This window comes from Elephas maximus, chromosome 9 (genome assembly GCF_024166365.1).
Source record: "Elephas maximus indicus isolate mEleMax1 chromosome 9, mEleMax1 primary haplotype, whole genome shotgun sequence".
Lineage (NCBI taxonomy): Eukaryota > Metazoa > Chordata > Mammalia > Proboscidea > Elephantidae > Elephas > Elephas maximus.
Genome location: NC_064827.1, coordinates 48903545 through 48918154, shown reverse-complemented (window position 1 = coordinate 48918154; position 14610 = coordinate 48903545). Strand labels below are relative to the sequence as shown.

At 49.5% G+C, this 14610-nt stretch overlaps 1 protein-coding gene across 2 annotated transcripts in view; it reads right to left on the bottom strand.

The window, feature by feature from the left end:
- Nucleotides 1–14610, bottom strand: part of COL15A1 (collagen type XV alpha 1 chain) — a 120836-nt gene that overhangs the window by 54418 nt on the left and 51808 nt on the right. For both annotated transcript variants that reach the window (XR_007518617.1, XM_049895496.1), the window contains exons 6-10: nucleotides 9819–9966; nucleotides 5515–5627; nucleotides 2957–3112; nucleotides 1294–1452; nucleotides 247–396 (exon numbers count right to left, since the gene is read on the bottom strand). Coding sequence is in view for 1 of the 2 variants with exons in the window: in XM_049895496.1 (XP_049751453.1) it covers nucleotides 247–396; nucleotides 1294–1452; nucleotides 2957–3112; nucleotides 5515–5627; nucleotides 9819–9966 (726 nt within the window). In the remaining variant the exon portion in view is untranslated. The remainder of the gene's footprint in view (nucleotides 1–246; nucleotides 397–1293; nucleotides 1453–2956; nucleotides 3113–5514; nucleotides 5628–9818; nucleotides 9967–14610) is intronic.

Sequence of the window (14610 nt, the reverse complement as noted above, 5' to 3'; positions counted from 1 at the left end):
TCCTCTGTTCTGCTCTGTCCGTCACCTGCTGTCCTCGATGCAGGCTACCCGGTTAGGCACCCATCGTGAAACCAAGTGTCCATCTGCCTCTGGGGAGGCCAGTAACTGCTCCGTGCCATGACTCTGACCTCTCTCCCCCATGAGCCATGCTGAGGCAGAGACGGCACTGCTCCGTGCCATGACTCTGACCTCTCTCCCCCGTGAGCCATGCTGAGGCAGAGACGGCACTAGGTGACAGACACTTACCGAAGTGTTCTCTTGTCCAAGAGCCACTGTGGGTGTGAGGAGGGCCAGCCTATCTGTGGGGACCATGCTGGCCTCCTCCTCCTCAGCTGTGCTGAGTGGCACTTCCGTTGTAGCTGCTGCTGTTGTTCTACCTTCTTCACCGTTTGGACCCTGAAACAAAATTGGTGTGTGGATCGTGCCACTTCACCCACGTCCCTGGGCCAGTGGGTGTGTGGCTGCAGGGAGGGCACTGCTGGGGTCACCAGGTAACTGGCATCTTCATAGCTTCCCTTCCATTGCTCACCTAAGACCACACCTCCACTGCACAGACTCCTGGCAGCCTGGGGTTAGAATGCAACTCTCAGGTCATCCCTTCCAGCAGCCCCCCAGGCCCCTTTAGCACATCTCTGCCAAGTGCCTATCTGCCCTTAGCTTGCACAGCTCCAGAAGCTGGGGGTTCAGCACTTCCACAGGAAGCCCTTCTATTTTCACACAGCTGCTAGTCAAGGTCTGGTTTCTACTAAGCCAAGGCTTGGTAGAAATGGGACCTGGTTTTCTCACCCTGTGAGGAGTGCTTTGCCTTTAAAGAAGGATGATGCAGGGAGGGCAGGGGGGAGAGGAGGAGGAGAAGAAGAAGGGAGAGGAAGGAGAGGAGGAAGAAGAAGAAGAATAGGAGGGGAAGGAGGAAGACGATGATGACAATGATGATGAACACAATGATGAAGACGATGACAGTGACCATTTTGCTAATTGAAACCACCCATGTAACTGCCAAGTGGCCTGGAGAGCTCTGTGGGCTGGACACTGTCAGGTGTCCCCACTGTAAAGTCTCCCCAGATGGGCATTGGACCAGAGGTGGAAGGCTGCCTAGCCAGTGCAAGCCAGGCCAGGGGAGCAAGCGTGTGGGCGATCTCAAAGGTCAGAGTTGCTGACCTGTTATGGCCTGATAATTCCCCTCCATTCGTTCGCTCAGAAAATATTCACTGAGTGCCTGCCATTTGCCAGGGATGAAGGCCAGTGGCTGCTCTCAGCCACGACCTCAACCTCCCAGCCCTTGACACTCCTTACCAGAGTGGCCTCTTCCTCCGGGTTCTCGATAGACATGGAGAGGGCCAGCCCCTGGGTGGGCAAACTGCCAGCCTCTACTTCCCCAGCACTGCTGACAGGCACCTCAGTCTCTCCTGATGCTGCCGCCGCTACTGTTAAACTTTCTTCATTATCCGAACCCTGAAAGGAAAGACATCATGGGGGACGGTGTCACTGGACCCACCACCCCGATTCAGTGTGCCTGTGGCTGGAGGAAGCAGAATGCATCTTGTCACTCCCTCACCTTCAAAGCACTTGAACATCCAAGTCCTCACCTTGCACTGGTGCCCCAGTGTGGCATCAGTACAGAGACTGGGACTCTCAGACACCACCCAGGGTGTGCGTTCCACTCCAGCACCCCACCAGAGTGGTTCACCCTGCTCCTACTTCCAACCTGCGGCACTCACCAGCGGGTCCTTCCAACTTCTGTCCACACTCTGGAGAGTGGGGCTTCTCCTGGGTGCCTAAACCCTTGTGCTGGGACAACACCCAGGCCTTTGGACTTGGTAGCTTTCTTGTTGGGGGTTGTCTGTACTCACTGACCACTTGCTCCTCTCACTCCCTCCTCAGCCCAGTGCAATCGGTCTTCCACCCCCCCACATGCTTAAAATTACCCTCCCCAAGGTCGCCAAGAGTCAAGTTTATAAATCCAATGGACACTTTCCAGTCCTTAACACAGTGGCACTTTGGCACAATCTGACACTGTTGACCATGCCCTTTGTTGTTGTTATTAGGTACCATTGAGTAGATTTCAACTCATAGCGACCCCATGTAACAGAGCAGAAATGACCCCTAGGGTTTTCTAGGCTGTAATCATTATGGGAGCAGAATGCTGGTCTTTCTCCCACAAAACCACTTGCTGGGTTCGAACCACCAACCTTCTGGTCAGCAGCCGAGCACTGAACCACTGTACCACCAGGGCCCTAGTGTGAACTAACTCTATCCCTCATATGGACCACAGACATAGCTTTTAACCTGCCTCCAGGTTTCCCCAGTCTTTCTCCCTCAATAGTCGGGGTGATCTTTCTAAAAATTTTCCTTGTTCAATGCTGTTCAGTGGTTCCCATTCTGCTGAATACTCCCAGGCTCCTTGCCATGGCTTCCTAGGCCCATTATGGTCTTAGAGGCCTCTCCAGGCTCATCTCTCCCCTTCCCCAGCTCACATATTGCACTGTAGGTATGCTGGACTCCTATAAGTCTTCATAGAGTCATCTTGCTGGTCTTGCTGGTCCACTTGCCTCCACACCCCCATCCTGAAGCTCCTCCTCAAGGTCTCACCTGCGGCATCCTTTCCTAGGACTTCTTTGCCCCTGAGGCTGGGTCATGGGCCCCTTTTCTGTGCTCCCAGCGCATCCTGTGCTTCTCCTATTGCCCCACTTGCCACTCTGACCCAGGAGCCTCATCTAATCTATTTACCATGCACCTATGTGAGCCAGGCCAGTGCCCAGCAGAGTGAGTCAAGCCTGTTTCTCTGCCTCTCTGCTTGGTGTCCACTTGGACTCAAGACCACAGAGGCTATCATCTGCATAGTGCAGAGAGATGAGGAATACAGTGACTGCTTCTGCCTGAGAGTCATCCTCAACCCTCCCCCCAGCAACCTAGCCCCGGGAAAGCAGGAGAAGCAGGGTGGGCACTGTGTACTTACCAGAGTGACCCACTCCCCGAGGCTCTCAGTGGACATGGACAAGGCTTGGCCCTCGGTGGGCACACTGCCAGTCTCTGTTTCCCATGTAGTGTTGACAACCCCCTCAGCTTCCCCAGCTGCTGCGGTTGCTGCTAAACCTTCTTCAGTATGTAGATCCTGAAAACAAAGCCATCATGAGACAGCATGTCATTGAGCCCGCAGCCCTGATCAATGTGTCTGTGCTGGAGAGAAGAGGCTGTTGGGGCGCCTCCAGCAACGTGCATTTCCGTAGATCCTTTAGCTCAAAGCACTTTCACATCTGTGACTTCACCCTCACCCCACAACAGCACAGAATCACAGGGACAGGGGAGACTGTCAAGGCACCTATGTCTGCTGTTTGACTTCGAGCTTCTGTTTGCACACCCCAATGGCAGGGATATCGCTGTCTCCTGAATTAACCTGTGCCAGGACTAGACCCTTCTACCAGAAAACCTCTCTCCACACTGAGCTTCCGTCTGCCTCCCTCTGGCCTCCTCTTAGTGCCCATCCAGAGCTGTGAGAGCCAGTTGAATGACTTTGCCCATGGCAGTGCTTCAGATGGGCAGGCGGCAACTCCGACCTCCTCAGCCCTCTCCAGACAGGAAACCATGGCTTCCTCTCTTTCCCTGTGACTCAGTTTCCTTTGAGAAATGCACAGATTTCTCTGAAGGTTACGTAACAAATGAGAATATGGAAACAGAACAGCTTTGCCTACTGGTGTCAACAAACTATGTTTTATCTGTTTCCCAAAGTGTTTTCCTTGTTTGTTTGTTGTTGTTGTTTGCAAAAAGTAGTTCCTTTGGATACTAAAAAGCTACTAGGCTTATAGTCAGACAGATTTCCTTGCTGCAGGACTCCTTCGGGCCTTTAATAAGGGGACTACAGAGTGGAGTATTTCTCAAGCTCATTTGACCACAGAATCGTTTTTCTCCATGTAACATACTAAGTCCTTGAAGGATTATTCTCCCAAAACACAGAGAAAAGATGAGTTAAAATGAGATTCTTTCTGACTCAACTTCAGTTAAAGTCCCAAAGTTCAAGAACAATTCAATAAGCATCCTGTAACCCATACATCCTGAAACAAGGAGCCAGACCACTGATGTGGGACACGCTAAGAAACAATGAAACCAGTTCTATCAGCATTAGTCCATCACCTACAACCAGGCTGTATAAGAAAAGGTAAAGAATTCATTTGGGGGCTGAGTGACTGGACAGTGAGAACATCTTTGGGGAAAATTTTCACTGTGCCATGGCTTTTCCCCTTCCCTCCCCTTCAATACAAGCCATTTGGTGAGCTTGATATGTATTCTTTGGAATTTGGGAGACAGAGGGACTGGTCTCTGACTCTCTCCATGGAAAGACAAAAGGCGAAAGCAGGGAGCTACCTAGACCCAGAGCAAAGAGAGAGAGCAGTCTGCTCTGCAGTGGTTTTACTGGGATAAACAAGACATTGCTCCTCCTAAGAGAGCGGCTAACACAATCTTGAAATGGACTTTGCCCCAATTGACCATGGAGCCATCTAGAGGTTCAGGACCACCAACAGTGAGGTGGAAACCCAGGCAGAAGTTAAGACCCAACAATGGAATTGTAATCCCAGACCCCCTGCACGAGGACCTCCAACGAGTCACAAAAGCTCCCATGAGAGAAAGTTCCAGCAATCAGGCATCTTCCACACAAAAGCGCCAGATCACAATTTAACCAGCCAGGTAAAACTGTGCCTTTTCCCCCTGACCTTTCCCCAGGTGGGCAAGACCCTGCCCATGTTAAGAGCTGCTGCTATGGGAGGTGGGCATGGGGAGAAAAGAAAGAAGCAGGAAACTAGAGAGGAAACTCCTGACTATGCTTCCTGTCCCTGCTGTAGGTTCCTGGCCTGCCTCAGGCCTGCGTATGGAAGGGGAGGAGCCGTATTTGTATTTCTGTTGAATTTCTGGTATCATACTGGATTCGGCTGGACTTTTAAAACACCTGTGAAAATAGACTGTTATCTGATAAGTGACGGGGAGAGCTATAAGAACTGAGTTTCCATCACAGGACAGGGAAAGAATGAGCTGACACTGTGGGTTGTTAGCAAGGGCCACTGGGAGAAAAATACATTTGCTTGAATTCTGCACCCCACTGTTTGCAGCATTTCAAAAACTGGCTTTGCAGGTGACAAAGCCAATTAGCAAGCAATTGAGCAGACACACCTGTAGTTAATCTGATTCTGAACTGAAGGGGCTCAAAGGGCTGAAGAAGCTGTGGGAACTTCACAATTGAGCAGGAGGCAGGTGGTAACCTGGGAGAGGGGAGAAGGGCGCCTGGGCAGGTGTGAGAACCAGCCTGAGCTGCATCTCCTCCCCCTGTCCTGGACATCCCTGAGAAGCCTCTGGGGCCCTGGGACTCCTCACCTCCTCTGTACCATAAGGAAAGAGGCAGCCTCCATCTCGTTCAGTTAAACCCTCGTGGTTCTCTAGGATACCCAATAAAAGTCACCATCAAGTTGGAAATAAGCAAACAAATTTACTACCAGCTTAGGAAATGAAATTCGCCATTTTACTCACCTTTTCTTCCATGACACCAAGGAAGGCCCCATTCCCTGAGCCACTGTCTGTTATGGGGTCACCGTCCACAGTGTGGACCCCCTCCAGAGTGCCATTCAGGATCTCCCCAGACCCTACAGGAAGCAGGCATTCTGTAGTTAGTAACTACATTTTGCAGTCTTGAAAAAGAATGAGGTATCTCTTCCTATTGACTTGGAAACATGGCCATCACACAGGATTAAGAAGGCAGGCGTGGGGGGCTGGACAAGTTGCAGAAAAACAAGCGTAGAAAGGTGGTCTTGCTGGTGATTCAGACCACGGGCTCTGTTCCCAGCTTTGGGGCCTGAATCCCACCTTGCCACTTAGGAGGAACATGGCCTGTGGCAAGTCACTTAACCTGTGCCTCAGGTTCCTCAGCTATACAAGGCGGTAATAATGACTCCTGCCTTGCAGGGTTGTTATGAGGATCATGCATGATACCATAAGGATTAAACAGGTTAATATACAGAAAGCATGGAGTACAGTCCCTGGGGTGTAGTGAGCAATGGATGAATGTTAATTAACTGTTATAGTCAGTGTGGTTCTCTATATGAGTAGATATGATTTATTATATGTAATTAATTATCCCTACAACAATGCTTAACCATCAGTGTCCTCCTCTAGAGGCTAGGAGTGGAGGAAGTAAACTTATTTTTTGGCTCAGACAACTCTGCATTATTGAATTTTTGCTACAAGCACACGTTTCTCTTGCAGCTTCACAAACTAATGGAGCCCTACAGCAAAGAAAAAAATTATACTAACACAAATGCATGCCTGCTAAGCTCATCCCATGCACTTTCGCGTTGAATCCTCCTGCTAGACCATCCATCCCACCTACAAGAACCCATCTGACCACCTTGCTGCCAATGGGGCAGAGCCAGGATGGGAATCCCACATTTTCAGCCACCGCACTATCACCACACAGCATGTGTGTACTGCCCTGATCTGCATGTTAACACATTATTACTGTTAACCCCATTTTGCAGAGGGGGGAATGAGGTCCTGCAGAGGGTAAGTAGCTGGGAGGGGCCCTGAAGCCAAGTCAGCCTGCCCCGATTCTGGGCCCTTTCCATGCGTGCTGTGCTCAGGCATGTCCCACGGTAAGAACAGCATGGAGGGGAGGGTGCCGAACTCTGCGAGGGACCCTGCACCCACATGTACTCTTGAATGACTGAATGCCCAGGAGTGGTCAGCCCCTTGTCAGTCATTCTTATCCTCTCTTCTCTGACCACCAGGGGGTGCTGTGCAAGCAGCTGGCAGGACCCCAGCCTCTAAGTCCACACCCTTTGGTGCATGGAGGTGGAGGGGCATATTGTTGGTGTCAGGGAAGCTCGGGATAAAAATATTAGGGGCTTTCCCTAGCCAGAAGCAGGGCTCAGTGCTCGGTACCTTTCCCCCACCATCTGGGCTGTCTACCCGACAAGAAGAAAAGGAACATTTCAGCCACCTCGATTGTTTCCACTTGGCCTTCTGTCTGCCAGATAAACACATTTGCCTGATTCCAGGGAACAGGCAAGCAGTGCTGGGACCCGGGTACCAGCCTCCATTTTATATTATATGCACCCATCAGCCTAAGACAGACCTGAGCCCAGAGCCCCACAGCCTCTGCCAGCCGCTCACTCTCATTCAGAGATTCTAATTCCACCCCTGAGAACAGCACTCACAATTTATAAACCAGGTCCACATCCAGGCCACATCCAATCCTCTCATCAACCTAGGAGGCAGCAATCGGTGTCACTCCCAGAGGACAGTTAAGAAATCTGAAATCTGGAAATGTCAAGCAGCTTGCCCCAGGCCCGGCAGCCAATAGGTGGCTGAGCAGGGCTCCATCCAAACCGTCTGACTCTCGACCCAGCAGTCTTTCCACAGCAACACCCTGACTGCTTGGTTTTATTATGACTTTATTAAATTATTATAAGTCTTTTTCTATTCAGTGCTGTATACCTTGTCTCTCCCATGGGCTTCGCAAGTTTAGATTTTAAAAAAGCGTTCATTTATGGATGGCAGAAATAAAAAATATGTATATATATTATTACGGAAGACTTATAAAATACAGAAGTAGGAAAAAGAAAATAAAAACCACCCATAACCCTATCATCCACAGATATATAACATTTTAGTGTATATTATTCTAACACACACTTAGACACGCACACACATATCACTCTCTAAAAAAACAGAAAACAGCTGCCGTGAATTTTGACTTATGGCAACCCCATGTGTATCAGAGCAGAACCGTGCCCCACAGAGTTTTCAATGACTCATTTTTCAGAAGTAGATCACCAGGCCTTTCTTTCTCACTCTCAATGTTGTTGTTGTGTGCCATCAAGTGGATTCCAACTCATAGTGACCCTACAGGACAGAAGAGAATTGCCCCTTAGAGCTTCCTAGGCTATAATATTTATGCAGCAGATTGCCAGGTCTTTTCTCCTGCAGAGCACCGGGTAGGTTTGAACCACCAAACTTTCGGTTAGTAGCCAAGCGCTTAATCATAAAAAAAAAAAAAAAAATTAATCATAGCTATATATAGGTATAAATAACGTATACAAAATTAGAATCATAGCAAACAAACAGTTTTCAATTCTGCCTGTTTCTGTGGAATATACCATGATTTATTTCCCTGGGTCATTAAGTAGTCTTTTATATTATCAATTTTAGGGCTGCTCACAGGAATGAAATATAATTTGCCCAGCCAATCCCTACTGTGGGTGCTTTGGGTTGCACTGGCTATTAGGAGCAGTGCTGTTAGGAGTGACATTGTTCCTAAATCTCGGTGGTCTGGTGCTGGCTGTAATGCTGCCTCTCTGATAAAGGGCAGAAAGTGCAGGCCAGTCTCAGGGCATGGGCACACGTAGAGCTGCAGCCTGGGTATAGAGTCTGATCTTGGGCTCTTGCCAGAGCTACTTCTGCACAGGTGGAGGAGCAAGGGGTAGGGGTGAAAGCACTGGACAGGTAGCCAGAAGGCCAAACTCCCACCCAGGCCTGCTGCTGACCCGCTGGGTGACCTTAGCAGTCCTGGCCCCTCTCGGACCATCGGTTACCCAGGTTTCCCATGTACACCTCACAGTTTTGATGACAGGATCCTCTGGATCAGGGAGTTTGTGGCAGAGGCTGGAAAGAGTGGGGACTCTGGTGTCAGCTCACTGGCTGTGTGAAGTGTGGGCATGTCACTTAACCTGTCTGAGCGACGGTTCTCCCATCTATAAAATAGTGGCTAGTGACTTCAGTTCTGAGTTAGCAGGGTGTCAGGGGGCCATAGCCTCAGGAGTTCCTCCAGCCTCTGCCAGACCAGTAAGTCTGATCTTTTTTTGTGTGTGAATTTGAATTTTGTTCTACATTTTTCTCCCACTGTGTCTGGGACTCTCTATTGTGATCCCTGTCAGAGTGGTACGTGGTGGTGATAGCACCATCTAGTTCAGGCCCACTTTTCAGATGAAGATTAGACAAGTCTGTAAAACAAACAATAACACACGTGGGGAACATGTTTCTTAGTTCAATCAAATACACAGGACCAGATGGGCACCTCCTGCCCAAAAGCAAGATGAGAAGGCAGGAAGGGACAGGAAAGCTGGATGAACAGACACGAGAACCTGGGGTGGAAAGGGGGAGAGTGCTGTCACACTGCAGGGATTGCAGCCAATGTCACAAAACAATTTGTGTATAAATTTTTGAGTGAAAAATGAACTTGTGCTATAAACTTTTACCTTACCAAAAAACCAAACCCATTGCTGTCGAGTTGATTCCGACTCACAGCGACCCTGTAGGACAGAGTAGAACTCCCCCATAGGGTTTCCAAGGAGCAGCTGGTAGATTCAAACTGCTGACCTTTTGGTTAGCAGCCAAGCTCTTAACCACTGACAAAGCACCTTGAGCACAGCCACCACCCCTCTGTCAGTGGAAGCTTGCGTGTTGCTATGATACTGAACACGTTTCAGCAGAGCTTTCAGACTAAGATAGACTAGGAAGTAGCAATCTACTTCCAAAAATCGGCTGATGAAAACACTTTGGATCACATCAGTCCCATCCCATTGTGCTTGGGGTCTCTATGAGTTGGAAGCCAATGCCTCGGCAGCTAACAACAACAACGTAGCCTTACATGAGTTACTTAGCTTCTCTGTTACTTGATTTCCTGGTCTTGTAGGTAAATGAAGAGTACCGTAATTCCTTCCTCAAAGGGTTGAGTGGAAGGTTAAATGAAACCCTGCATGTTTCACACATGGCTCAGGTGGCACACAGGGCTCACGCAGTGCAAGGGCACTCCATACGAAGGTGCATCATGGACTTGCCTTCCTCGGAGATGCTATGCACAATGACGCTCAGGTTCGTGGCTTCCGGGGTCTTCTCAGGCACAGGTTCGCCGGAAAGCTCCACGTCCTCAGAAGGAGGGGATGGAGTTGGAGGTGTGCTTATGGGCTCTACTTTCGCTTCTGTAGGCTGAAAGGAGGAAACGAGACTTGACAGTAAAGCAGGAAAAAATGGCAGTGAAAAGAATATATCCACGGTGCAGGTTAAACCCACAGGAAAACCTACATCCGCCTGTCGTTTACCTGGGCAATCACGGAACCTCCCAGGGCCTGAGAGAGGTACCCGCTAAAGGTAATTAATACATTCTGTCCAGTTTACAGCAAGATTCTGCTAATCTCAGCTGAGCTCTTTGAGCACAGAGACCACACGTCTGTGATCCCTGCATCCCAGCTGGCACAGGGGAGGAGCTCAATAAAGAGCTGTTAAATGAGGGAATGAATGAACGAATGAATGAATGAGCCAAGCTGCACTCAGTAACTGCTGTATAAATCCCATTCCAGGTGTGTGCTGGTCATGGATGCCCATGAAATGAAAAATGGGCGTGGTTTCCTTCCAAGGAAACTTTAGCATCTGTGTAGCTTTTCCAAAGCCAGTAAGCGTCAACCAACTTTACCAGCTAGGGGGCAAAAAAGGGCAGCCAACAGCTGGAAACACAGAGCATGTCAGAAATCCAGACAGAAATCTTGACATAGGGCTGTGGAGGTTGTGACATCACCCCCAGACCCAGGATACAGGTGGCAGCTCACAAGACCCAGGGCTTGTCAACATTCAGATGGTCTCATCACTTTCTGAGCTTCAGGGGCTGCGCAGTGAATGGAAGGATTCTGTCGACCGGTGTTGAACTTGTGGTGTCAGCAAGAAATAAAGCTTTGTCTTGTTAAGACATTAAGATTTCAAGGTTAATTTGTTACTGCAGCATTATCTGCCTATCCTGACTAATAACAGAAAGTTATTTCTTTAATGTCAGAATCTAGGGTATAATAAATCTCTGGTCCATCAGAACAAAGAGGATTCTTAGGGGCCCCATAACTTAGGGTTTGATGGTTCATTCCCTACAGTCAGATCTTGGTCAAATCCTAGCTCTCCATTTATTAGCTACGTTATGTTATGTTCAAGTCATGTAACTTCCCCAAGCCTCAGTTTCCTCCTCTGTAAAATGGAGACAATAAAATAACTATTGGGAGGGTAGAACATGCATGGAGGTGCTCGGCACAGTGCCTGACCTATAGCAAGAGTCCCACAGATGGTAGCCCTCATTAACATCACTGGAATTCTGAAATTCTAGAAAGAACAGCCCCTTTACAGTGATTTTCTCTAGGTGCTGGTATGAAAAGGGATTGTCTTATGTTTTTGTTCATCTGCACTTCTCAAAATTTTTAATGGTAAATATGGAATATTTGTGTGATAAAAATAAGTCTATTGTTTAGAGTACTATAATATCTTCAGGGTGGATATATGAAACAACACTTCAAGGACATGGGTCTTGAAGAATGAACAGGGTTTCAGAAAACAGAGGGAGGGAGGATTTGGGGTGAGGAAGAACATGACATTGCCAGGACCTGACAACTTGGACTTGACAAAAGCCAAAGGTTTGAGGAGAGAAGGAGGGGGCAGAGCCTGGGTAGACAGGCAGATGGAGGGAGCTGATTCCTCGGTGAGAAGAAGAGGCATGGATTGAGGGCAATGGAGAGTTGCTGTCTGGTATTAGGCTGGGAGTGGCATGGTCACGTGTGTGCTTTGGAAAGCTCACTCTAGTGGCAGTGAGAGCATGGATTAGGGAAGTTGAGGTTTAGGCCAGAAGACCGGGAGGGTGTAATAAAGAGGCCCAGTGAGGCAGAAACTAGGGCAGTGGTAGGGGAGCAGAGAGCAGGCACCATTCCAGGAAAGGTTGTGAAGAAGTAGACTTCCCTATGTCTCCCCAGCTGCAGACACCATTTAGCAGGGCACGTAAGGACTCCCGCCCCCAGCAGTTCCTCCCCTCTCCTTGTGAGGGGTCTGGGCAGAAGCCACTTTGCCTTGGATCCCTGATGATGCCAAGGAAGCCTAAGAAAGCCCTGGAGTGAGGCTGCTTTACAAGGCATTTGGGCTTTGGAACAAGGCAGGTGGGGTGGGTGAGGGGCGGGAAGCACAGGAGAATGAGGTAATGCTGGGCTAGCTCTGTAACTCGAGGTGCAGAGGTTGGGTTTATATGAAATCACTGACTCCAGCTCATCAGCCCCAAACTTCTTCTGGCAAACCCCCAGCAAGGCAGCTACAAGCCCCTGTCCAAGGGCAGAATACCATGCTGGCAAGCTGACCCTTGGTGTGGAGCTGAGAGGCCTGCCTCAAGCAGGATGCTGTTGGCTTTCAAGGGTCCACATGGATGGGGAGCCCGTGAGGCCTATGATATAGCAGGAATGTTGAGTCATTTCCTGAGACCCTACCGTGTGCCAGGTCCTTGGCTTAGCCCTGGGGATACAGAAGGAATAAATAAGACAGTGTGTCTGCCCTCAAACTGTCGGACCACGGGGGAGACAAGGAAGCAGACCCAGACACAACTAACCGTGATGTAATGTGACACAGGGAACAGCAGAAGTGACAGCCAAGTGCGGGGAGGGGGACCTGGCAATTATGGCCTCCCAGGAGGGGCATGGGCCAGATCCTGAAGGACAGTTAGGAATCTGCAGAGAGAGGGGTGGGGAAGGGAACTTCATGCAAACAGAACTGCATGAGCTAAGGCGTGAACCTGCTGCTGCCCAGCCGATTCCAGCTCATGGCGACCCCACGTGTGACAGAGTAGCATTGTGCTCCATAGGGTTTTCTTGGCTATAATCTTTTTTGGAAGCAGATCACCAGGTCTGTGCTCCACAGCACAGCTGGGTGGGTTCAAGCTGACAACTTTGAGGTTAGCAGTCGAGCACAAACCTATTGTGCCATCCAGGGACCTTCAGCTAAGGCATGAATGGAGGTGAAATTGCTTGGTGTGTTTGGGGAACTGGGAGCATTCGGGTGTAGTCACAAGAGAGGCCCTCAACCTTGGCTGTGGTTCAGAATCACCTGCAGAGCTTTGTCTATGTCCAGATTCATGGACCCCCCTCCACACCTACTGAATCTGAATTTCCAGCTATGCAGCCCAGGCAAGTGTCTCTTCTCAGAAGATCGCCACCCCACTCCCACAGGTGATACCGACGCACAGCAAGGACTGAGAACCAAAAAACAAAAAAAAGAAACTGGTTGCATCGAGTCGATGTTAATTCTAACTCAGTAAAACATAGAACTTTCCAGAAATGGAAAACTCTCAGCTGAGGCTGACTGAGCACAGGGCATGAATGGGGTAGCAGAGACTACTACTCTAAAAGGGGAGGAAGGTAAGGAGGGCCTGGCTTTTTAAGTTCCTAACGGCTCAGATGGTCCATGATTCAGCTTGAGGGCTGTGGCTTGTGTCTTGAAGGGTGGGGGGCTGGAATGAGTGAGGACAAGGAAGTGAGATTCACTCCAAGAGAGAAACCAGACAGAAGGGAGGGGAAAGTCTGAGGGAGAAAAGGGAAATCCCCGTCCTTGGGGGTGGCTGCTAAAGAGAACCCTGGAGCCCTTCCAGGAGATGGTAAAGGGGAAGTTCCCAGCTGGGCTCTGTGTGTATGTGTCTGTGTCTGTGTCTGTGTCTGTGTGTGTGTGTGTGTGTGTGTGTGTGTGTGTGTGTGTGCAAGTGACAGAGGCCTAGATGTAGAACCAAAACCTGGTTCTGCCACCTATAGGCTGGGCACCCTCAGCAAGGCTGGTTAAGCGTCTGTGCCTAGGTGTCTGACTCTGTTGAATGGACGGGAAAACACCTCCCTGCAGAGGACACTGAAGGAGGGGAATTGCTCTGCAAAGATCAACACCAGGAGCACGTGGAAGACATTCTGATCTTCAGAACCAGACAAGTAAGCATCAGGATGCGCAGCTCCTGGGTCTCAAAGCCATAGCGCTGGGTGAATTCTCTTAGGACCAAGGGCAGCTGCAGGGATGTGACAAGCCCAGCAGCAACTGCCACCAGGCAATCAGGAAGCAGGCGCTGGGGGAGGGCCCAAGAGCTACTCGGCAGCCTCACTGTGTGCAGCCCTGCACTGAACACCCTAACGCTTCATCTCCCTTCATCCACACAAGAGACTGAGCAGGCAGGCGATGTCAACAACAGCCAACACTTGCTGAGTGCTCACCATGGGCCAGGCTTGGTCCAGGGCTCCAGCATGTGTCAATTCCTCTAACCCTCATGCTAACCCTGTGAGTTTCCATCTTAACCGAGGAGGAAGTTTTAAGACCGGAGATGTTAAGTTACTGGCTCAAGGTCAACAACCAGTATTTGGCAGAGTTGGGACTCACTCTCTGTGGGATTCTAATCTGCACCAAAAAAAACAAAAAACAAAAAAAACCCTTGCTGTTGAGTCAATTCCACCCCATAGTGATCCCATGTGCTACAGAGTACAACTTCTCCACAGGGCTTTCTTGGCTGTAATCTTTACAGGAACAGAATGCCAGGTCTTTCTTCCATGGCACCAATGACTGGGTTCAAACAGCCAACGCTTTAGGTTAGGAGTTGAGCACAAACCGTTTGTGCCACCCCCGGACCATCCAATCTGCACCAGTTCTGATAAAAATCACTGAGATGAGTGAAGATGGTGAATATAAAAGGAAGTGTTTTGGGTGCCTCAAAGGCTATGAAATCCATCAAATCACAAACAACCTTTTTTGCCACTTCTCCACATATTTTGGGGATTTGTTTCATAACCCCCCATATCTGCCTCTGTGCGTGCA